Below are 24,909 nucleotides of genomic sequence, written 5' to 3' on the forward strand. Positions count from 1 at the left end.
AAACCTTGAGGAAAGCTTGTCTGTTTTTCTAACTGCCTCAGCTCAGTAAGAGCTGCCTTTTCATCCCATGTACCTGATCTTGCTTTTTTATTTTACACTATTAGAACTATCACAATGATACAACTATCAGCTAGGGCTTACTAGGCCATGCTTAGGTAGAGAAGCAGTGACCAAAAGCCCATCCTACATAAGCCTTAAGGAGTGGGTATTTAAGTCCCATTAATGAGACTAGTTCCCATAGGCTGACATTTTCTATAAAACATTTAATAATACGGTAGAACTGGAAGAATGGTACAGAACAGTGTTGATACAGACCACTGTTCATGGTCCAGCTCAGTAGTTTTCAAGGTTTTTGATACTGCAAAGGGTTGAGAAGAGGGACTTGGTTTGCACAAGGTCTTGCCTTGTGAATTAAGTATTAAGGCTTTCAATCTATTTGCCTCTCTAGTCAAGGCAGTTATAAGCTGTCTTGCTAAAGACCTACAGGGGCTAGCTCTAATAAAAGATGTACATACCTACTATAGGATTGAGATGAGAAAAAGTAATGCATTTTGATCCAAAACTGTAATCCCTGCCCAGCTGCCACCCAACCAGGAACATGTCTGAACTCAGACGGCACCACCCTTTCCCTAACCCCCCACAATGCCTACAGTTTTACCTTTGTCATGCCCAGAACTGCCCTTATTTAAGCAACTTGGCATCTTACTCATACCTAAGCCCAGTAAGAACCCCAAAAGAATTGGGTGCCTTAGATTCCTTAAAATATACTTAACTGGACATCAGCAGAATAAGGTACTTCCCAAAATACACTTTTCCAGGAGAGAGTCCAAATGCAGTGGCACACCTCAGGCAAAAATTTATTTCAGGTTTCTCAGGTGTTGGTTTGAGTCTTCTAGCCCTTAGGCAATTGTGAAATGTTTTATGGCAGCATCACTTTCACATAAAATGAAATCACTCCTTGACAGACGTTGTGAGAAGGAAGGAATGTGAGAAGAGCTACCCATCTCTCCTGGTATAACTAATCCTTGGATTCAAGGCACAAACAGGCCAAATACCAAATGCATACATAAACCTGCAGCCCTGTATTCTGCAGGGCGAGGGGAACCCATCTCTGTGGAAAGTTTCTGATCCAGTGACCTATATTTTAAAATACAGAAACCCTCCAGAGAGTGGGGACAGGATGACCAACGTGAATTCTTCAGGACTACAGGTCAAGAAATGAGGAAAATTTTGGCCTGCATGTTAAATTTATCCCAATGCTTGTTATCATGCAACAGGGTGAGAACAGTAGCATGACTGCTGAAAGTTCACTACCAACAGTTCTGGCAGCTAAGGCTTTCATCCAGCAAAACATACAAAACTGCACATAAAACGGTGTGGTTAAGCAGGTAAACAGAAGACACACAGAAAAGCAATGATCTTTCACTCTTGAGCCTCAGGTTTTTAAGTGCTCTGCATAAGGCAGGCTGCTCATGGACAGCCCCTGTTACCTGACAGCCTTGTTGCTGTTGAAACTGTATATAAAGAAAATAGTTTCCAAGGGCTGATTTTGATCTTGCTGACATTGGAATATACCAGGAGTATTGCTAATACCATAACTAGAATAACTACACAAGCTTCAAATGAAAAGGGGGGTGAGGAGTGGAGGAAAAAGTAGTGTTTGATACCAGACAAAGACACTCAGTGAGCAGTCATCCACATTCAGTTCAGTTCCATGATTCATTTTTCTGATAGTTTTTGAGGAATTTTGTCCAATCCTTTCCCCCCTTCACTGGGAATCCTACCCATAACAAAACTTTTCCTCCCCTCAGAAAGGAAAATATCAATCATAAATTGCACGTTCTTTGCTCCAGGTTTAGGGAAAATTTTCAACTAAGGTAATCCTGAAGTTTGAAATTTCAGTTCAAGCAAGATTTTGGAGTAATAAAAACTTTTTAAAATTAGGTATGAAATGGCTAAGGCTGGTGTGATGAAGAAAGGCAATGAGGTGGCCAACCAAGGTGGCATTTAGTCCTGTTTAGCAAGTGCCCTGGACTACCAAAGACACAGCAAAGCTCTATTAGAAGACTAGGTGGCATTTCCAAGGCCAGCTTGAGCATCTACAATTTCTGGTAATTTCTGGCCACCCCTGGATAATCCATTCATAGGAATTGAGAAAGGGAATGGAGCCTTTGCACTTTCAGAAGATTTCTGCAGGCCTTTACCGGGCCCTTTCCCACTGAGCCATTACTCTTTCTCTGAGTGTAACAGGAGATGCTTGCAGAGCTCCTGTGTGCATCCAGGTCTCTGGCTGCTGCGTTTGTGTGTGCTTCTCTTACAGCAGTGCTAGAGGCAATGGGCCATGGCTCCATCCCTCTCCATCTCTGCAGATGTAACTTGCTCACTCCTACTGCTTGGTAGTGCCCATGCCTTTTTCTGAGTAGGCTGTCTTCTTGTTATTCCAGCTCAAGAAAGCACCGCTAACGTGATGGTTCATTTCACTTTGTATGCAGCCTATTCTGGAATTCATCTCATAAAACTTATAAATTCCACTAGTTTATGATATTCTTCTAGCTGCAGTAGTGTTGTGTGATTCAGAAATATTTTTTAAAGGGGACTGTGGTTCTGAAAAATAACTGTTCCAGGATCAATTCAGCATTTCACATTAGCAAGTATCTCTCTTTTTTCTCATTTTTTTCAGTCATCCTTGAGATACACAGTAATACTGAATGATGGATCAAAATGTTCTGATTCATGTGCAGGACAATGACTAAATGAAAAATTTTTCTAGATATGAAAACAAAGAACTGTCTTGCAGGTTTTTTTTCAGATGGATAGAAAAATTACAGAGTTTATGTCCTTTAATACAGTCGTTTGACTCTATACTCACACTCTAAAGCTTGGACAGACAAAAATATTCTGATGATAGCTTAAGTGAATTATTGCACAAATAAAAAAGTTACTTTTTAAAATTACAACTACTCGGAAAGTTGGAAAACTTCCATCCAAGGCATTTGTTCTAAAGTTTATGAGCAATATAAACTAAAGTTGACTGCTAACTGATGTATCAGCAGCACATACCCATGTAGATTGCATTTTCAACAGATCCAGTTATTTACATCTCTGGTGCCTACATCCATCTTAGCCAAGGGCTTCTTCGAGGCCATTTGTTGAAGTGCCAAAGCCAAATATACTGTAGTTAGGAATTTTCTACTTCTGTTGCTGCAATTGTGTGCTAAATGGCATAACACTAAGGTCACAATTTTTCTGTTAATGTTATAAATCTTTCACCATAGTCTGGTTTCCTAACACAAAACTAATGGCTGCAAACGCGGACACAAACACAAAGAAGTGAAATTAAATTCATTTTTTAGGTGTATACTGATGTTGCAACCCTAACCTGAGTGATCTTGAATATGGTGATGGATGTTTATATTTATAGCATTTACACCTACACAATGCCCTTGAGCTTACAAAAAGCCTTGAGAACAGAGCATGGCAAAACAGTGTTGCACCATTGCCCTTTAAAGTTAATCCTAGTGGTTAATATGCATGGCAGAGATGCAGGGATCAATCTCCTCTCGGGAAAAATACAGCAGTGTTAAAGTGCAGAACTGTTAAATATTTTCATAGTTTTGAAATGAAGCAGTTGAGAAGAATCTCTTTTTCTTCATCCCAAGGATGTCAAAGTTTCCACGAGTGTTCCTGGAGCAGCGATGCTTCTGTGTAAGCTATTGTCAATGCCGGGAGGGGGGAGCCCGGCAAACGCCTCTGGCTTCTTTAGCTCTCTCTGGACGCTAAGCACAACCAAAGTTTTCCATCTCCTCTTTGCTTCCTTCCCCCCCCCCCATCTTGCCCAGGTGGCTCTGCCGCACGCAGCCGCTGTCGCCCCGGCACCCAGCGGCAGGACCCCGCTCTCGGGGGTCGTGGGCGGCCGGGGCAGGGCGGACGACGCGGAGGGCACCCTGTCCCTGTCCCTGTCGAGCCCGTGTCTCCGCACGGCGTGGCCCAAGCGTCCGGGACCGGTTCCCCAGATCCCAGGTTGCCGGGGCAGGGCTATTTTCCCCTCCCACCCCCGGCGGCTCCCGGCCGCCCTGCCATGTGCGGGGCCGTACCGCCGCTGTCATCCACCCCAGCCGGAGGCAGGGAGCCGCCCTGGCCAGCGGCCAGCCCTCTCCTCGCAGCTACCTCCCCCGGCCAGCCGCTCCGCAGAGCGGAATCCTCCTGCCTCCGGTCCTACAAGTCACAGGGCAGAGGAACTCGCGGCAGAGCCGTCAGCAGCCCGCGGCAGCATGTCCGGCACCAAATACGTAGACTCGGAGGTAGGACCGCCGGGGCGTGGGGCGGGGATGCTGCCCCGCCGCCGAGTACCTGCAGCGGCGCGGGCCCCCAGGCTCCCTGACCCGCCGGAGGAGCGGGGCCGGCTCGGCGGCAGGAGGGCGGACAGCCGGGCACCTGCGGGCAGGGACAGCGGGGCAGCGGGAGCCGGGGCGCACGTCCCAGGCGGGGCGCGGGGAGGGGGCTGCTGGCGGCCGTGCGGGAGGAGCGGTACATGGAGAGCACTACAGCGAGAGCCCCGGGATGGAGAGGGTACGGTGATGGCCCTGCATGAAGGGCAGTACAGGGGGGCAGTATGGTGAGGACAGAGCGCCGTGCTCAGGTCAGCGCAGCGGGGGCGGTAGGGCGAGGGCAGCGTGGGGAGGGCGGTACGGGGAGGGCGCTGCCCGGGGAGCCCCGGACGCTCCCTGCCGTGCCCGTGGGGCCCACCCCGCCGAGGGGCCACTCACTCCGCCCTGGGGCAACTCCTTGGGCCCGGGGCCGCCTGGCGGCGGGAGCGGGAGCCGGCGCCTGGCACGGCGGGGGTGTGGTGTGCGCCCCGCGGCCGCGGTTAAATAGCCGGGGCAGGGCCGGCCCGCAGCCTGGATCCCGCTGCCCGCGGGAGCGGGGCCGCCTCCCCCAGCCCGCCCTCCTGCGACCGGCCCTGCCCTGCCCTCCCCGCCTCATCTGGGCTCTCCCGTCCCGCCCGCGCTCCCTCTGCTCCCCGCAGGGCTTTCTCTACACGGCGCCCGTCCGGGAGCAGGGCAACATCTACAAGCCCAACAACAAGATGATGGCAGATGAGCTGAGCGAAAAGGCGGTGCACGACGTGCACACCAAAGAGATTGACCTGGTCAACCGAGACCCCAAGCACCTCAACGACGACGTGGTTAAGGTGAGGGGCCGAGGCGGGACGTCTCGGGGGGCGATACCAAGTCCTGCCGAGGCAGGATACGCGGGCACTGTCAGGGCGGCTGAAGCCCGCGAACCTCATCCCTCCACCTGCTGCAGGAGGGAACGGGCTAGGGGATGATCGTTTTGGGGTTTTTTTAAAGAAAAGGCGGAGTGGGGAGGAGAGAGGCGAGCAGCGGCCAGGGCAGCCCTGCGGAGCTCCTCGCTCCGGTGCGGAGCGGGGCTGGCCCTGTGTCGGGCTGGCCGCGCTGTCCCGCGGGACCGCGCCGGGCTGGCGGCCGGGGGCCGCGGGGGTCCCGGAGCGGGGCGTGCCGGCAGCCAGATCTGCAGCCGGGACGTCCCGCCCGGGGCCGGGGGAGCGGGGCGATGAGTTGCGTGACCTTGTGTAACACCGTCGGAAGGATTTTCCTTCCCCGAGGCACGCACGGAGGCAGGGCGGGGAGATGTCACAACCCAGATCGCCCTCTCTGGCGGGTGCAAAATCCGAGATTCTGATGGCGATTGGATTTATGTCCTTGATCTGTTTTGGTGTTTTTCCTTCCTTCAAGAGATGATAAGCAAGCTAAGCAAAATCTAACTGTGCCCTTGCTTAGATTTTTTGTTTGGGTTTATAAATCGGTTTGACCGTTTTGACAAGTCAAGGTCCACGGAGATTTTTGCTTGAAGTCACTTTGGTCAGAAATGTTACGGAAATAGGTTTTGTCGTAGAAAAAAAAAATTATACAGACAAATTTATACAATACATGTGTGTTACGAATGAGACTGTTAAAGATCACTTAAAAAGCCATCTACAAGGGTATGAGCAAAAGTCAGACAATATTAAGCAGCAAAGCATATTCACTGTACTACTTACACGACAGCCAAGGCACAGCAAGGGAAAACAAACAACCACAAAACAAAACAATATCCGGGCAATCAAAACAGAAATGAATGGAGAGGTGTGTGTGCCTGCCCTTAGGTGTGTGTGTGTGACAAAAGACAGTGCAGGCAAGGATAAAAAGGATCAGGACCTAAAAGCTTAACAACACTCCAACTTAACAGAGCTTAACTTATACCTTAAGCCTAACAATTTAACATAGGAAAAACACTTAGATATAATATACAGCTTAAACTTAATTTATAACTCAACAATTTACAGAGAATAACACTAAAGAGCATTTAACCTAACTTATAACTTTGAAGTTATACTTAGCAATTCAGCAGAAGAGCAACACTTAGCAACACTTAGCTTATAGCTTATATTTAACAATTTAGCAAAAGAGCAATACTTAACAGCATTTAAGTAAGTTTATAACTAAAACTTACTCACAAGCCTAACTTACTTAGATATCCAAGGTACTTAAACATCTAAGGAAGCAGTATTTCTCTCAGATTTGCTGTAGCATGTGTGCAAGGGCATGCACACAGACAGGAACCATCAGTGCAAGCAAGGTACCGGTAAAAAATTCTCCCTGGAGGTCAATACTCACTTTGGATGCTTTTGCATCTCCCAGTGGGAAAAAGATTGGGCCTTGAGGAGTGTGTGTATTGGCCCAGGATACAGCTTGTTTTGGTGATCCTCCATACACGAGGCTCTGAGAGGCATCCCGCTCAGGGGGAGGTTGCTGGCTGTAGCTTGCTGCAGTCCAGAGAGCTCAAAGGGCCCCATTTTGGACTGCTGTTTATAGGGTTGCAAAAGAGTGGGCTTTAGGCATAACAAATGTTTCATCCTGGCCACAGTTTGGGTCGGCACTTTCTCTGAAAGTGTGACAACGAGAATGTTATGCCATTCAGGCAGGAGGAATATTTTCCAAAGCTGGTCATAAGGAAAACAGCAGCTTTTTAGCAATTCCTGGGGGCAGTGTTTCTGATAAGCTCAAAAAGAGCTGAGCCCAGGTGGTGTTTTCAAAGCCAAGGCCTAATGAGCATTTCTCAGATCACACTGCAGCCTGGAAATACGGAGAGGGAATACACCACTGCAATGTGAAAATTGAGGGTGCAGTCATCTGGGTTTGTCAGACCCCAGGAGAAGTGGAAGCTGCCCAGTCATAGTGGGTAACTAAGCCACTAACTGGCTTGCTTTGTGGCCAGCAGTGTTAGAGTGTGTGCACTTCACCATGTTTGTTGTAATGAAGACCCATTATTGAAAAAGGAAAATACTGTATTGTTTCCAGAGAATCAAGAGGGTGAACGCTGGTTCCTGAATGTGTATCTGTAAAATGAGTCATGCTATGTGCAGACAATTTAACAAGGTCGTGAGTAAATCCAAATTCCAGATTTCAACACAATTTGAAGGTGCTGAATATAACAAGCCATGGTCATATTGCTGTATCCATGCTAAGAATTATCCCGCGCAGCAGCCTGTACCTGTAAGGATCCATATAAAAATGAAAAGGCAAAACATTGTTATTTGTTTAGAAAAAAAAATCATCTAGGTACCTAATGGTGCAAAACTGCCTTTGAAATGAATGATTTTAAAAAAGAAAGAGCAATTTTTTTTTTGTTCTACCCATGGAGGAGCAGCTGAGTAGACGGGGAATGCCAGGGTTCATGAACAGTGTTGCATGACAGTTAATTGTGTGTATCAACATGAGATGTCCCCAAAGCAACCAAACCTTTTGAGGATGAGTCATAGCCCCCAAACAAGTCAGAATCCTGGTGTGCATAAACCTGACCTAATGAAAGAAAGACCCTGATGGGAAAAGAGTGAGACCACTGACAGGAAAAAAAACCATAATGGACTTAAAAGAAGCTGAAACCTACAAAGCCTATCCTGCCCTCTCTGCCTCCCACAGAGGCAAGGATTAAGGAAGTTTGTTACGTTCTGTCTTGTAAAATAAACTTGGAGAATAATAATTATAGGAATGGAAAAAATGAGCTTTTCAGTTTGTCCTTTTGAAATAATTATGGACCAATACATTCACTGAAAAACAGCAAACAGCCAGAATACTGCCTCTATGTCAGCAAGTGTGCACCTGGTGGTGACCATAGTCACATCAAGACATAGGAATACACCAAAATGAATTTGATGTTAACCAGACTGGATCCATTTTACATCATAAAAATAGCAGTATTTGTACAAAATGGCATTGTAAATTAACATTTTCTGCTTTGTTACAAGGATGAATAAGAATAACTTTTATTTTAGGTATTTCATAGATAGTCCAACCTTCAGAGTAGAGAGAGGAATTTTATCAGTTTGCATTTATATGGACCCTGTGTTCAAATTCAGCCTATTAGACGTAGCAATAAAATTCCCACCCAGTACCTAGGGGACAGGCTTGGATTGGGGTAAAAATACACAGATTCTGTTCGTGCCTTAGCCATCAGTCTGTAGTCCCCTTCTGACATGCATCTGCCGTTCTTACTTTGGCTGTAAAACATCCAGGCAGAGTGTAAAACTGACTGAAGGAGACCTCAGTCTTAGGTACTGAAAGTCAGAGAAAAAAAAAAATGTGTAGGAGTCCTGTAATGCCAGAAGTATAGCTCAGGCTGAGCTCAATTTTGTTTAGAGACATTGCATTTTTCTAGATTCAGAACTTTCTGCTTTTTACCCGGTATTTTATGCATTTCTTGCCACTTGACTATGAGGCACAACAGCATGGAAACTAGGGACAAATCAGTCAGCCATGAAATAGAAATGATTAGACAGAGAATGAGGAATCTGCTCTGTAAGCAGCTCTCTAAAAGGCCTCAGTGTTGTCTGTATTCAAATACTTCCCATAGCACATTTTAAAAATAACCTTCTCTTGTGAGAAGCAAGAGACACGTTCCCTTGATTTGCAGCACAGAGCATCTGCCCAGCTTCTCCTGCAGCAGATGTGTGGTGCAGGCAGCATTAGGGTTGGGATCCAGGCAAGGGGCAGAAACCCAGTCAAGATCCTTTTATGAAAACTAGACACATGGAGCAGCTTTGCATCAAAGCTGTTGGTGACTTTAATTATGGTTTGTCTTTGAATTAACTACCAAGTGGAAGCTTTGTGCTGGGAGGATTCCAGAAAAATGGGGCAAATGACTGGATTTCTGTTCAGGGAGGGATGTGAACAAGGCCTTATGGAACCTGAGGTATGCGGACATGGAAGTGACAGCTCTGAACTGGAAGAAGCACAATCTAGCAAAAATCACCACAAGTTCCTTTTTGTTTCAAATTTTTTTGGTGGAGACCAGAAAGAAAGCATTTTCTTCCTCACACAACTGTCCTCATACATCACTTAGACAGCAGGAGAGTGTGCACTAGTGGATCCATTATTTCAGGCACCGGCTTATGAATGTGGCTGTCAGACAGGAGGCAAGGAGGGAATCCAGCAAGGGAGAAGCAGCCTCTGGGCATGTGGGAGCTCTCCAGGAGTCATGCTGGTGATTATACAGGTGGTTTGCTATAGTTTTATCTGTTTCATATGTCCTTCACCAGACAGTTCTGCTTTTGGACTTGTGTCCCACAGGTTTTATTTGTGATGAGACACAACAATCAGAGTGGAAAGCTTATTGATTTTTTCTCCCATTCATTCCCCAGTGACCCAGGACTCACATGAAGGTGCCTGAAGTTCAGGCTTTGCTCTTCTTGTTTCCCAACACAGTATTTGTGTTTTTCAGAGTACGGCTAAATTGCAGCCTTCGAGTTCTAGAGTTCAAACTTTCTCAACATACCTGTGGTCAAGTCTGCACAGAGTTTACTGAATTTGGAAAGCACAGAGGAGGGAGCCAGTTCTCCTACAGATTGCTCTTCTTGTTAACGTCCTTGCTCCTTGCTGAGAATGGGGTTGGACTTTGTAGCCAAGCCTGCAAAGTCTAATCCTTTGAGACTAGTGAGGACCAACTGTGCAATCACATCTGTAGCAGCTCAGTTTTTTCCTACAGTGATGTTCCAGGAAGAAAGGCCTGTGCCTGGCCTGCCATCCAGAACATAATTATTATGTTGTTTTAGACAAGTGGTGTCTATCTGCTATTTGTTGTATAGGACTCCTTTTTGCTCTGGAAAAAAAAAAAAAAAATTCCAGTAATTGGCTACAGATGTGAGGATGCAGAGCTTTTGTACCAAGTTTCAAAAAGTTACTTATTCATGCCTTCCACTTAAAACTAATGCAATTGAGGGCAATTCAGCTTACTGCAAGAAAAAGTCTGGAAGTTTTAGTCAGATGGTGACAAATACTCTAATACCCTTATGTACTCATTAGGGAGGAAAGTATTACTCAGGCATGTTTTTAAAGCTATTTACAATTCCTGCCTCATAATAAAAAGAGAGGGTTTTTTCAAAAGCAGTTCACATTTTATGTGATCTTTCATGGTTGAGGTCCCTCCCTGTTGTACTGAGCACAGTGTAAGATGCACAGAGAGATGACAGAGCACTTCCCATCCCCACACCTGAGAACGTCTAGGAAGGAAAGCAGATGTCACCCCCTGCTCTTTTTGAAAGGGAGACCTAAGGTGGGCTGTCAGATGTGACAATGAGGGTCAACCTGAGAGGAATGCAGTTCTGCTCTTCAACATAGTAAAATGAGAGAAAAGCAGAGCTCAATCAGGTGCTATTTCTGAAATAATGAATTAAGTGAAATTTAATGCAGACCCTTTTTCTTTGTTTTTAGAAATTGTTAAAAGTCATGAGAACATAGATGTTTAAGTTTAAGTGCATCCGTATAAAAATATAGATACATGAATATATGTGTGTTTATGTGTTCTAATCCAAACTTGTCATCTGGGCTCTTGCTCTTGGCAGTGACCAAAGTGACATGCCTCTGGAGGCAGATTCACATCGCAGCATTAACCCTAGCCACAGGACAGGAGAAGCAGCTCTCAGAGGGCGTATTTGTCTCAATTGCTGATACTTGTAGCTTAGACATGACACTTTAATTGTGTGTAACAACCAGTTAAATGAAGTAGTTCTGTAATGCTGTGTCCTATTAACAAGCTATGGGGTTTAGATTTAAAATGCAAGAAAATTCAAATGTTTGACTTTGACTACCCAGATGATCCAGTTCTGTTTCAAATATTTCTTCCAAGGCTAGTCTAGGAGTAGGACATTAAAAACTTATGTCGTTATGAATGCCAGTTTTTACAAGGTCTGAGTGAGGTTTTAAGAGTTCTGAAAAATAGCCTTGCATCTTGCACCTTAATTAGGAGTTTTCAGACATGGGATTTCTGAATGTCTGTAAGAGTACAGCTAATAATGGCATCTGTTCTAATGAAAGCTTCTTTCTCAAAAAAATGTGCTTGCATTTAAACTCATGGTATTATTAAAGCCTTATGCACAGCCTCCTTGCTTGGCATGATGAACATGACTCATAACTCCATAGAAAAATGTTCATTTGATGGCTATGGGGACAGAACAAATGATTCAGCGTGGCTGTTTCTTTTGTTAGAATTTATTGGACACTATCTCAGATTCAAAAGAGGAAAATACTTTTCAGTTCTGATAACTTCAACAGAATTTAGATCATATGTTAGAAAATATTAAGAACAATTTTAATTGACTAAAAATAGAATTTTTAGGCCACTATGCAGATAGAAACGCTGTCTTCTGTTGCATAGAATATGGATATCTAAAACAAAAAAACAAACAAAAAATATTGAAATGCAGAAGTCTCCAAAGGAAAAAGGGATAATTGTGTACAGTAGAATGGTCTGCCAATGAGGTCCCCAGTGAGGAAATTTGATCTTGGTTGTATTTTAGGCAAGAGGAAGAAAAAAATACAAATGAACTTGGGTGATTCTGTAACACTTGTGATCTCTGGAAAACTGAAGAAAGATATAGTTCTAAATTAAAATAAGTTTGTATTCCTCTCAAATACCCTTCTCATAGACAGTAGGATGAAGTCTACATGAGTAATTGATTTTCTAAGCTTTTTGATCCAGAGTTACCATATTTATTTTCTAGACAAATGGCAGTAATAAAACCCATCTTGGACTTTAAAAAGATTGGTTATTTTGAACATGAAAGAGAAATTTTGAACATGAAAGAGAAATTATGCCATTTAATTTCATTAGATTTACTGGGGAGGCAGGTTTTACCCCATTAGTCTTTTTATATTTTCTTGACAGATTTCTTAGGAAAAGTCTTTTGATAGTTTCAAAGAAAAATTTGGACATTATGCAATATCATTCATGACAGAAAATGCTATCAAATTAGCAGTCAAAGAAAAATTAATTTCAGTGCCACTGTCCCCTTTTTATGAGCTCATGTATTGATAAAATACGATTTTATTCAAGATGTTGGAGCTGTGCTCTAGATGTTAGTGGGGCTGTGCAAGGGTGGAGTTTGTTTGTAGTTAAACAAATAGGAACTGATAAATTCAACTTCATAGATAAGAAGTGAGAAGACATTCTCACAGCTGAAGGTGAAAGCATCGCATTCTCTATCCAAACTCCTGCTGTGCTGAATTTATATTCTGAGTTCCAAAAAAGCCTAAGGGAGTCTCATAGATGGATTGCAACATTTCCTCTTTCAACTTTGAAATTCCTGCATGGAATTCAAACAGATGCTACAAAATATAATCAGTTTTCCCTCAAGATCAGGGATCTATCTTCTGTAGACCTTCACCATAAAATCATCAACTGTTTAATGAAATCCAAGTTCATGTATCATAGAAAGGTCTGGGTTGGAAGGGACCTTAAAGATGATCTGGTTCCAGCCCCCGCCATGGGCTGGGATGCCACTCACTGGATCAGCTTGCTCAAAGACCCCTCAGCCTGGCCTTGACCACTTCCAGGGATGGGGCATCCACAGCTTCTCTGTGAAACCCATTCTAAGTGCCTCTCTTCTGAATTTCTTCCTAATATCTAATCTAAACCTACTCTCTTTCAGTTTAAAGCCATTATCCCTTGTCCTGTCACTACATGCCCCTGTAAAAAGTCCCTCTATAGCCCACTTTATTTACTGCTCTAAGAGCCTTCTCTTTTCCAGACTGAACAAGTGTCTCAGCCTGTCTTCTCAGAGGGTGTGCTCCAGCACTCTAATCGTCTTCTTGGCTCTCCTCTGGACTTGCTCCAACAGGCCCATGTTCTTATCTTGGGGGCTCCAGAGCTGGCCCCAGACCTCCAGGTGGGGTCTCATGAGAGCAAAGTGAGAGAATCACCTTCCTCAACCTGTTTCTTTTGATGCAGTCCAGGATGCTGTCAGCTTTCTGGGCTGCAAGCCAGATCGTATTGAGCTGCTCACCAGCCAACAAGCCTTTCTCTGCAGGGCTGCTCTCAATCTAGTTACTACCCAGCCTGTATTTGTGCTTGGAACTGCCTTGGCCCATGGGTAGGACCTTTCACTTGGCCTTGTTGAGCTTCATGTGGTTCATGTGGTGCCCAGCTCTCAAGCCTGTCAAAGCATCCCTTTCCTCCAATGTTCAGCCTCACCACACAGCTTGGTGTCATCAGCAAACTTGCACTCAATCCCATTGCTGTTCTCGTGCAGTTTATAACAAGAGCAGAACTATAATATATCTTGATCTGTATGAAATACTAAATACCTTATATTTAAGGACCAGTAACTTCAGCTCTTCCATAAGAAAGACAACCTTCTAACTACAAATGCAGGGTTTTTTTTTAAAGGAAAAGAGAGGCAGATGGGCATCACTGTTCACTCAGTGTCAGCAATAAGCATGGTTCAGATAGAAATGAGGGGAAAATGTGAAAAGTTATACAGATTTGCAAAAAAGAATTACAGCAGCTAACAGGAGTGTGTTTATTGATAGTATACATAATCAAGAGCCTCCTCTCCCTTTACAAACTACAAAGAGAAAAGAGTTGTTTCCAAATCTAAACCAATCTCCAATGGTCCCTGTCTCCCCATGCACTACTAAAGAGTCAGGTCACTACATTTCCATTTCCCATTAATGCTTAATTTAGGAGTGATAAAGCCAGCCCAAGTTCCAAAAAGTTATATTTAATAGCAGTTTATTGCCTTAATAACATATAAGCATGCAATAATAAAATATAAATCTGTCATGTTTATATTTTATTAAATATAATTTAAAATATAAAATCAGTTTACATTATGTCTTTTCTTTTATTAAGGTTTTTTGATTCAGCTTAATTCCAGGCACCACTGAAATACAAGGAAAAAATCCTGTTATGTTTAGTGTTGTCAAAACTTCACACTGGCATTGATGTTCATAAATATACCTTTTTAAACATAAAGTCGGACAGACAGCTATGGATATATGTACATGTATTAGGGTTCTTTGTTAAAATAGCTGTATCAAACAAGGAACTGTGGCACATGAGCCAAACAATAAAAATAAAGCAAGCTTCTTGAGGGTTTCTCCTGGAGAAAGCTGCAATAATCTCCCAGCAGCCCAGTTTCCAGGGAGGAACACAGTAATTTTATTTTCTGACTGCTTACTCCAAAAACATCAAGACATCTGTCAAGAAACTAGCTGACATGGTATCCCCATCTGCACAGGAAGTTTTGCTGTGTTGCATAGTGCAGATCTTTCCTTGAAACTGCTTGTATTTCCTTCTGCCAGCCTGTATTGGAACAGGACAGGCAAGTGCTTCAGGAAGAGATCCCTGGAGAACAGCTGGTTGCTACAGTGCAGACCCATTGGCATCAATTGCGTTTTGCTCACGAGTACTTCCGCAGGTTTTGGTGAGCCTGCCCATCTGATGAAGCAAAGACCATCAGCAGGGCTTTTCTGGTATGTAGTCAGCATGGGCAAGGAGCAGGAGGCCGTTCCCTCAGTAATTAGAAACAATTTTTTTTTTTGCTTTTTTCTATGTTTTTCAGTTTGTGAAAGGGTGATCTGCAGTCATCCCTTTTTCTAAGTCATTTACACATTTTCATCATGAATTTGAGCATTTGTTATGTGTGCAGTAGGAGTCACTCCCGACCAGACTGGTTTTCTTCTCTGGCTAGAAGAGTGCAGTCTTTCAATTCTACTTTCCAATATGAATATCCTTGTTTGTTAAAGCATTGTTTGCTTTTCTGGCATACTCTGTAGCACTCAGGAAAGATTCACTGTTTCCATTAAGAGATCTGCCAGCAGAATACTTCTCTTGCCATATTGTGGAAAGCAGGCACAGGGAGACTGGAAAGGTAAAGCAAATTCATTGGCTGGTTTGTGCAAGTAACTGGGGTGCAACAGTTCTGCTTGCTTGTTTAGGCTTTCATTCACTTTGGAAATACTTGTTTATAATTCTTCTGCACTCAACCAACCTTACACAACAGCTCTGGTCCTAGCCATCTGCAGTCATGGCATCTTTTTTTTGTTTGTTTGGGGTTTTTTTTGTTGTTTTTTGCAAAGGAGCAACTATTGTGCCTTGTGATCTGGCCAGTCCCCAGAAGAACAGTGTGCTCTGAAGACAGAGTTCGAGGTTGACAGGCAAAGCCTAATCATACTGCAGCCCAGCCTCAAGGGACTCTTGGGGTTCCCTTCTTAGATGCTTGCCAGCAATACCAAGATTCAAGGTGATTTCTTGTCTTGTGTGGAAACAGAACACTGCTACATGTCAAAGTTTTGTAGTCACCCATGCTTTAGCTCGAGGCTTGTATAAATACTGCAGAACAGAATGAATTTTTTCTTTAGTAAACACCTGAGATCGCCTAATGCCTGTTGTTGAAACCTGATTAGTGAGGAAGAAGACCATATAGGAATCATGAAGCTCTGTGTGTTCAGGAACAAAGTACCAGCTTTCCTACATAACTACAGGTAAACACTTGCCAGATGGAGACAACAGAGTGCTCTTAAAAGAGTGAATGAGTCTTTGGGTGTCTGGGAGGGAAGGGAGAAGAGCAACTTTTCTTCTTTAAGTCCCAACAACTCCCCTGCCTTGTTCCTGCAGATTCAATAGAAAGAGTATAGACTTTTTCATCATCTTCCACTAAACTGTGGTAGCAGTCAGGACAAGTATCAGCATATGTAGTAATGTGGTATTCCACAGGATGAAGGAAATGCATGAATGCCTAACTGGCATCAGTCATTTAACAGAAAGGTTGTGCATTTGTTGCTTTTTTTTTAAGCTGCTGTGATGCCTTTCTGCTCCAGGCACTGTAAATAGAAATTATTAAGTTCCAAATAGTATATAGAAGTGCTAAGGTAATAATAATCTCATATGCCCACACATTTTATTTTTAATAATACATACCGCAGCCTTTTCCAGCATAAGAACAGTGTTGCATCTGTCCTTAACATCACCTCCCAAATGTAACCCATGCCATAGAAAGGCTTGTCGTTTTGTGATATTTTATACATTTTCTTATGCTAAATGTTTCTTTAAAGGACATGGAATATATTTGGGAATTTTACAAATTGCATTTATTACAACAGAAAAAAACCCAAACATATCTGCCTCATGTCTTGCAAGGACATGATTTAATACAGTGAAACAATATTACACTTATGGCCTTGGAATCAGGGAAAACCTGTTTAAAACCAGCCTAGTAGTAAAAGCAGTAAAGACAGTTTCCACACTCTAGGCATAAAAATGTAAAGAAAACTAGCTTATGACTTTTTCCTGTATATGTTCAGCCTGGACTTTAGTTAGCCCTGGTCTGGCAGAGGACATAAGCATACTGACTTCAGTGGGACAGTTCACATTTTTCATATTGTGTGCATATTTAAATGTTCTGCCTGACTGGACATATTAGTGATCAATCAATGGAGATACAGTAAGGGTCTAAGCCTCCTTTTACTGACTTCAAGAGATATTGAAAGCATGCCAAAATGTAGGCATCAGCACTTGTTTGGGCTCCTCTGGAGCGGAGTAGGGGTGGTGTCTGGCTGTGAGCACAGTGGCAGCATGCAGCTACCACACACAAAGATATGAACCGTGATAGTTACAGTCACAGAAATGTAGGTCAAAGCCTAATGCTGGTGGTCTTAATAATTTATTTTTTTTTTTCTGACAGGCCAAGCACTGCAATTTTTTCTATGTAATGAATATTACAAACCTTTTGAGGACAGCTGAAAAAGAGGTGATTTAAGCCTGGCATTCAATATACCTTTCCAGATGGCCAGCTTCTGATACATAGGGACTTGAAGTGACAAGGTCAGCAGGTCAACTAATTTCATACATGTGGCATATATTATTGAGTCAGATGATAACTTCACACTGTTAAGTTTTTTTAATTAATAGTTCTGATCTTTAAACAGACATTTTCCCTCTCCTGTAAATAAATCTTGTAAATAAATCCCATACCATTTCCCTTTCTTGTAAATAAATCTATTTTAGAATCAAAGCAGGTTCCTCAGTTTCCTGATAGAAGTTTAATAAACATGTGCAGAGAAAAAGAAGCTGCATTAATTCTCATACCAGAATCAGACAAAAGCTTCAAGCAATGTAAAAACTGGGTTTTACCAAACTGAATAGTAGGAAACAAAGATTAGCTGAAATCAGGAAGTGCATTGTAGGCATGGAACAGGAGTTGATAATATTTAATAGTTCAGTCTGAAACAGAAGGCTAGAGCAAGTTATTAGCATCCTTTAGAGGGCCAAACCAAATTTCCTGTACTTCTCTCCTGTCACAGGTGAACATGCATGTATTCTCACTAGCTTGGCAACTGCCTCAATGTGACTGCACAGCACATCCTGACAGCTGTGGAGGAGCAAACTACACAAGGAACATGCAATCTACTAAACAAGACCTATACACAGCCTAAGAAAACCTTTATGTAGATAAAATGAGACTTCACAGATCTATGTGCACATGATGCTTTGACAAAAGTGACCTTGCGAACAGTACCCTAAAAACATTGTCTTATGCTTGCAAGACAGAGTCATTACCAGAAATGACAGCATCTTTCTTCTCTAGGATCATATTTCTGGGTACTTCTCTTTCTCCTGCCAGTCCTATTTTTACTTATTTCATCCGGACACCCTTTATCAGTCTGATGGCACTCACCATCAGTGAGTGCTACTGAACTAAAAACCAGAGGAGAGTAGTTGGAGGGACTGAGGAGGGAGTGAGTAATCCAAGTGATGTAAATGTAATCCACAGCAAGGCAAAATGCATCCAGTCACCTGTTCCTCCTGCAGCCTGTGGAGAACAGATCCCTACAAGTTAAAATCATGATCCTTCATGGGAGTGGTTTAGCGCAGGAAGAATCTGAGCGATATCTCAGTTCCTGCAGCATAAGAGTTTACCTGTACTGCTTGAGGAGTGAAATAATTAGTGTTCCCCAGGCAGTGGTCTGTTAGATGAATAGAAGAGCCCAGATAACTTCAACTCCCTGCCTATCTTTCTTTAGATACTGCTGCAGGTAAGTCTGGTTTTGGACAGCAGAGGTTCACGTGCCAGGCGTAGCTGGACTTTCTTGGCATGTACATAATGTTCTTATGTTCATAATGTTCTTACAGCTTTTGGGAAGGTAACAGCTTCATTTTAACACTATATTCAGCTAGTAGTTTGTCAGGCCATTTTTCTATCTTTTCACTCACAAGTTCCCTTACTCAAACTGGAGTAATGTGAAACGGAATTTGAGGAATAATGAAATGGGAAAGGCGCAGTAGTGTGACATCAGCTATCATTCCTACAGAGCCATCTTTTCTACTTCTGTGCATTGGTGGAAACATTCTGAGAGAATTGCTCCAAGAAACTAACCTCTTGATAATTACTGGTGTCATGAATACATCACTATTATCTCACAGACGGATTTATTCCTGAGTACTTTTAGGACAACTGTGTATGACTTGAGCTGGGAAATCCTGACCAAATATATATATCATAAATGTTCTAATACTAGCATCATCTCCTGGCATGAGGACAGGGCTGTCCATCTGGAAATGTTATATGGCATGATTCTTCTGTCATCTCCCCAGCTCTGCATGGACATTTTGTTGAACAAAACAGGCTAAAAATATTAGTTACTGAGAATCACAATTAGAGAAATTTACTATTTGATTTGAAAACCAGAGAGATTGTTTGCTTCCATTTTCCATTTCATTACAATTAATTATTTTGAAAGTAATCAAATTATGGGCTAATCTTGCTATATATTACATAGTATATATTTTAAAAACTCTAGAAAATTCACATTAAACTATGGCTTCATTTTGCATGCCCAAAAAATGCATTTCTGATAAAAATAGGTCTTACTTGGCTAAAATGAAGATGCAACCATGAAAAGGCTGAGGAAGCTCAATACAAACTTGTTTTCCTTATGAGTTCTAATATTTCCCTTATCAGCCAGTTGAAATAATACAAGATGGACTCCACTACAACTGAGCTGAATAAAAAGACTTTAGATATGACACTGACTAGCACTCGATGCCTTAAACCTCTGTGATAGCTGTGTTATCTTTGCCAAGGATTACAGCATCAGCTGGTGGGAAGCATGCAATAAATTGACAGAAGTTTTAGAATAAGAGGGCTATGCTGAACCATGTAGTCCTTATGTAGTAATATTTTTATGACAAGCAGCTTTCTTTTGCTGTCATCATCCTGGGTTTTGCCATCATATAGATATTTTTATTATCTGATTTCAAGGAAAATGTTGATAATAAGCAAAGAACACCCATTCACTTTGAAAATGAGCTAACATAGCATGTGACTACAATTAAAAGTTTGTTTTCGAAGAGCTGAAGAAACCGATTGTATAAGTTTGCTTGCTTATGCATTCTAAAAAGAAAATCTACGCTGCCAATGCAGTCTGTCATAGGTTTTTGTGGAGATCAAGTTTCAACTCAAATGCTACCTTTAGGGATGATGATGATGATGATGATGAATATCTATCCCAAAGAATGACTTTCAGATCACTAGAACCTAGTTCAGAGTAACAGAAAAAGAGCAGCTTTGCAATTTGCATAGCAGGATGTCTAGAGAGAAGCACTGGCAGAGAGACAGTAATGTGAATATGTTCAATTAAGCCAGCCTGGTGTTAGGCATTCAAGGTGTTGGATATCACAGATAATTCAGAAATTTCCTCTCAAGGACTTTCCAGCCATTCACACAGGTTGAACCTAGACTGTACGCTTTTGCTTTTAATTATCTTTTTTGTTTAAGAAGCTGGAAAGTCCAGTGGTTTTATAATATTTTTTCCTTTGTTAGTTACTTATATCTGAAGGTGATAAAAGTTTCAGCAGGAGAGAAGAATGAGTGGTTTTCAATAGTGATGTAAATTTTAGATTAAAAGAAGTGATTGTGAGCCTTTTCTTACAGTATGAGCAGTATTTACATTGAGTATATGTATATTCACCTTCTCCCAGCATGCTAAGGTACAATTGCCTTAGGTTTTTGAGGCTGCTGGCCCATGTCATCCTTACCTTGCTCCTGTAAGTCTTCACGTCTGGCAGCATTATTATCTCACTTTGGGATCCAGTCCCAGGAATGCAAATTTTCTTTTTCTTTCATCTGACTTAAACAGCCATTTATTTCCTTGCAGAGGAATAGTGTTGTGATGTTCTCATTCCTGTTGTTTGCAGTGCCTATACAATTGGTTGTGCTGACTAAACTAAATATCCTGTATTGTGTATATCAAACACGTCTGTGTGACATGGAGCTGAACCATCATTGCAATTCTGTTAATTTTCTTATAGAAATGTTATGACAATTAAGCTTCCTGAACAGCTCCGTATTTCAACAGGGAGTGCTAAAATATGCCTGTTGGAATGCACTGCTTCCTTAGGTGACTTTTTGAATGATTTATGAATAGTCAAAACTATGAAATATGATTTTATTCACCTGTTTTGTACCTCAAGTAGACCATAAGGGCACTGCGTACCTTAGGGCTGTAGGAGATGAGAATATTCAGTTTTGTAGAAAACTCCATCTAGAAGTTAGATGTCTAATTTTGAGCTAATCATTGAGGCTCCCTGGTAGTCACTGGGTAAAGGTTACTGAAGATTTGTGATTTAAATAATGGGTTATAACAGGTTGAAACGTGGGGATGTAGGAAGTATGTGCTTCATGTTTTCTTGCAGGGGACCATAGCCCTCCAGGTGTTTCTGGAATACACGCTTGATGCCAATGTCTGACTGACCCGACTTTGTGTTCTTTGCTGCAGATCGATTTTGAAGATGTGATTGCTGAGCCAGAGGGAACACACAGCTTTGATGGGATTTGGAAGGCCAGTTTTACCACCTTCACTGTAACGAAATACTGGTTTTATCGTTTACTGTCAGCAATCTTTGGTATTCCTATGGCTCTCATCTGGGGCATCTACTTTGCCATTTTGTCATTCCTGCACATCTGGGCGGTGGTGCCGTGCATAAGGAGCTACCTGATTGAGATCCAGTGTATTAGCCGTGTCTATTCCATCTGCATCCACACGTTCTGCGACCCACTCTTTGAGGCCATAGGCAGAATGTTCAGCAGCATCCGAGCCACAGTACGGAAAGAGATCTGAGGGACAATTCAAGGAGAGCCATCAGCCTAGGAAGGGGGTGAAGGTTTTGTGTTTTTTGGAGTGTTTTGGTGCCAGTTTTGTGTTTCCCAAAGCAACATACAGCAACTGGTGGTGGACTGGCCCAAAACAAAGAATCACTTGCTCAGTTTCTTTTTCTACTGTTCATTCTTACTGGACTACTTGCCTTTTTATTTTTTTTCTTTCTTTTGCCTTTTTTCCCCCGCTTTGGTCTGCATTTTAAACTAACCTTAAAGGGCTATTCTTCCATGCCAGCTGCGTATTATTTTGCTGGCTGTTCAATTCAGAGATTGAAGTGTTGTTGGATGCCTTTTTATCTTACCCTTCATTCCTTGTGAGATAAATCCACAGTGATACTGAAGAATGACAAAAATGCTTTCCAACACTATAAAGCCATTCATTTTATTGTGGCTAAAGAGCGCAGCGCTATCACAGCAGAATGAACGTGACCAGCTGGCAGGTTTTAGCAGAATGTTCTTTTTCAATTGGATTGTCAGTTGACTGCAGCTATTTACAGTCATGGTCAGATATTGTGCAGTATGAATAAATTAGTTAAGTAAACATATAACTGAACTAGCGTATGTCCTGAAAATATAACATTTTGTCAGGCTGGAGACATTGACATGTAAAAGCTTTGGTCGGTGCCTTTCCGTCTCATTCTGTCCTGGAAGTTTGCATCCAGTCATTTCTCAACCTTTTCTAGGATTGCAGAAATAAACTGCAGTTGAGAGCTAAAACTGGTCATTAAGGAAATGTTTTCCTACTGTGACTTATGACACGTCCCTTAGCAAACATTTAGGTGTTTATCTCATTGGCATCTGGGGTATTTTTGCAAAGTATTAATATAAATGCATATCACAGGTGTGCCAGAGATAATCCTGAGTTAAAAGAAAAATGAAGGAGTGACAAACAAGCTGCAGGAGGCCAGGGAGGAGCTGCCCCTGCGAGAAACTTTCCTACAGCTTTCAAAATTTCCCTATCAGCAGACGTCAGCCTGGCCCTAGCACACAGATTGTTTTCAGGATGCTTTGCTGAGTCTAAATTTATCCATCACAAGAGATGCTTTAGAATCTTCACATTTGTGTGTTGCTTTGTTCATTTTTAGCTGAGCTGCCACATCAGGAAGTCTTAAACAGAGGGTGTTGTGTGAAACTACCGTGTTGCAAAGTGGAAGGCCTCAGTAGCAGGGCCTTTGCGACATGTTCTGATGCTGTGACCTGCAAGAGCTTTTTGCCCTCATGATAGTTCTGTGTTCAGAGATGCTCTCTGCATCCTCATTGGTTTGTTTGAAGCATTTGTAAAAATAGTTGTGGGACTAGTCAGCTTTACTGTAAATCAGGCTGGGGTCTGAGCCTGCTCCAGCTGGAATCTCTAGCAAACCAGTTCTTGACCTGCAGAAGTGCAAAATTTATCCCTTGGGATAAACATGGAGCTGTCTGGTACACCTACAGCATTTTTATTTAGCGCTGATATTTCACATATTGCTTTGCCTAACATGGAAGTGCCTTCCATTCTGTTTCTGCCAAAGCATTGAAAACTAGGAAATGCTGCATTTTTAAATGGGGGTGGGGGAGGGAAAAGGGGAAAGGGTGCACAAAAATTTACAAAGCTATTAACTACTATTTGCATTTAAAACAGACACTGGTATGGATATAGTTTTATGTTTTTCTATGTACATAATGAAGAGTGTACTATTATAGACTTTTTTCAGTATTAAAAACGACCAAGATTGTAAACAAGAAATATTTTATCTTTTTATGAGGAAAATCACTCCAAAGAAAACCTTCTTGATTTACCATATAAACTGTATATCCTGAAAGATGTCTGTTCACTTAGAGTTTTTAGTCCCTAATCCAATTACATTGCTGATCCAAACATTTACATTATTGTTATAAGCTTACAGATATAACTGACACCTTTTTTAAAATTCTGCATGTACATTAAAGACTACAATAAAAAGATGCTTAATGGTAGATCCTGTCTGACTTCTTTTTCCTTGAAAGTCATGTGGACAAAAATGGTTTGAAGCTTTCTTTATCAGTCCAGTAGAAACAGGATTTTTCCTAATAAAAACTCATTAGTCTTAGCATTTGATGTATGGAAATAGGGGAATGACAGCTTTTATTCAGCCATTTATAGACCTAACTTGTGACAGGACAGTTCATTTCTATGGGTTTGTTGCACAATACCTGTCACATTGTTACACAAAAGCCCAACAAAACATGTTATTACGAATGGTCTACAAATCTATTAACTGTATTTTAATGTTCAAATGGCAGATACCAAATAAATGTGGTTCATCATATATTTTCCAATAAGAGAATGGTGTATTTAGCAGCACTTAATAGGCCAGTGGTTGCAAATAGTATGTTGAATTGGACTATGTGAGAAAATGTAAATTATTTTAAAAGTAGAAGGCAGGTTTTAATGTGAAAGAAAAGCAAATACGCCTTTGTTATCCACAAGTATCTTGCTTTTGCAAGGAGCCTGATATTTTCAGGCTTAACTATAGTATCATGATTCCAAGACTTTTCATGGAAGAGATGTGCAGGCTCACTGTCCCTGGCACTTCCCTGAGCCATGGTCATGGGGCTGTGCTGTGGCTGGATCTCATATCCATGCTCCTGCCACAACACCTAGGGCCATAGTCAAGATACACCCCATAGCAAGATCCAGGTTTGTCAAGTAGAGGATTAGACATTAGGTGTTGGACAGTGGCACCAGGCAGTTTCTGGGCTTGGCTGTAAATGGGGCGTAGACAGCCTCACTCTGATAGATACAAATCAGTGTCATAAACTGCCTCAAGGCCTGTGCATTCAGGTGGGCTCAATATAGTTTTTCCTCTTGCAAAAAAATTTTGCGGCTGTCACTGGTCACTCCTCTCATCCTCTGAGTCACCAGTTCTTAGATTTTTGCCATGTAGTTTGAACTGTGTTTCTGAGACAAAGTGTGGCAGAGCTGGGCGCTTCAAACAAGGTGCAGTACCCAAGTACTGAAAGCATGTGAACTGTCTGGCTGTGGGGTTGATCCATCTCAATTTAGCTGAGAACTAAGTACAGAATATGTTTTTTAAATATACTTACTGAAATGAAGTTGCAACAAAATATAAAGACAAACCTTACACTTTTAATAATGATGGAAAATTTCCATATCTGCCCCTAAACTACCTTTTAACCCTCGCTTAAGTCTAACTGGAGCTGTTACATGTTCACTTGTTTGCTTCCATTGCCTTGTGTCTGCTGCATCCTTTTGTTTCCTCATGTCCTGAGGAGGAGGAAAGAATCACAGAATAAAAATCTTTGCTAAGACAGAACACCTTTGTTATCCTCATTTTTGTCTTACAAACCTTGGCTTTTTCATGTCATGTTATTTGACACTGGGACACCGTGTGACATGTTTTTTTTTATTCTATCTTGCTCTCTTCTGTAGAACTTTT

The 24,909-nt window shown here is 42.1% G+C and overlaps 1 protein-coding gene across 2 annotated transcripts; it reads left to right on the top strand.

The window, feature by feature from the left end:
- Positions 1 to 4,119: 4,119 nt before the first annotated feature.
- LOC131573114 (caveolin-1) lies at positions 4,120 to 23,446 on the top strand. Of its 2 annotated transcripts, none has more exons than XM_058826715.1 (3): positions 4,120 to 4,301; positions 5,027 to 5,191; positions 21,114 to 23,446. In XM_058826715.1, exons 1-3 carry the CDS (start codon positions 4,272 to 4,274, stop codon positions 21,453 to 21,455), a joined length of 537 nt encoding a protein of 178 aa, XP_058682698.1. In that variant the 5' UTR covers positions 4,120 to 4,271; the 3' UTR covers positions 21,456 to 23,446. The 2 variants fall into 2 exon arrangements, with proteins under 2 accessions (XP_058682698.1, XP_058682699.1); XM_058826716.1 differs by lacking the exon at positions 4,120 to 4,301 and adding an exon at positions 4,393 to 4,569.
- Positions 23,447 to 24,909: the final 1,463 nt, after the last annotated feature.

This window comes from Poecile atricapillus, chromosome Z (assembly GCF_030490865.1).
Source record: "Poecile atricapillus isolate bPoeAtr1 chromosome Z, bPoeAtr1.hap1, whole genome shotgun sequence".
Classification (NCBI taxonomy): domain Eukaryota; kingdom Metazoa; phylum Chordata; class Aves; order Passeriformes; family Paridae; genus Poecile; species Poecile atricapillus.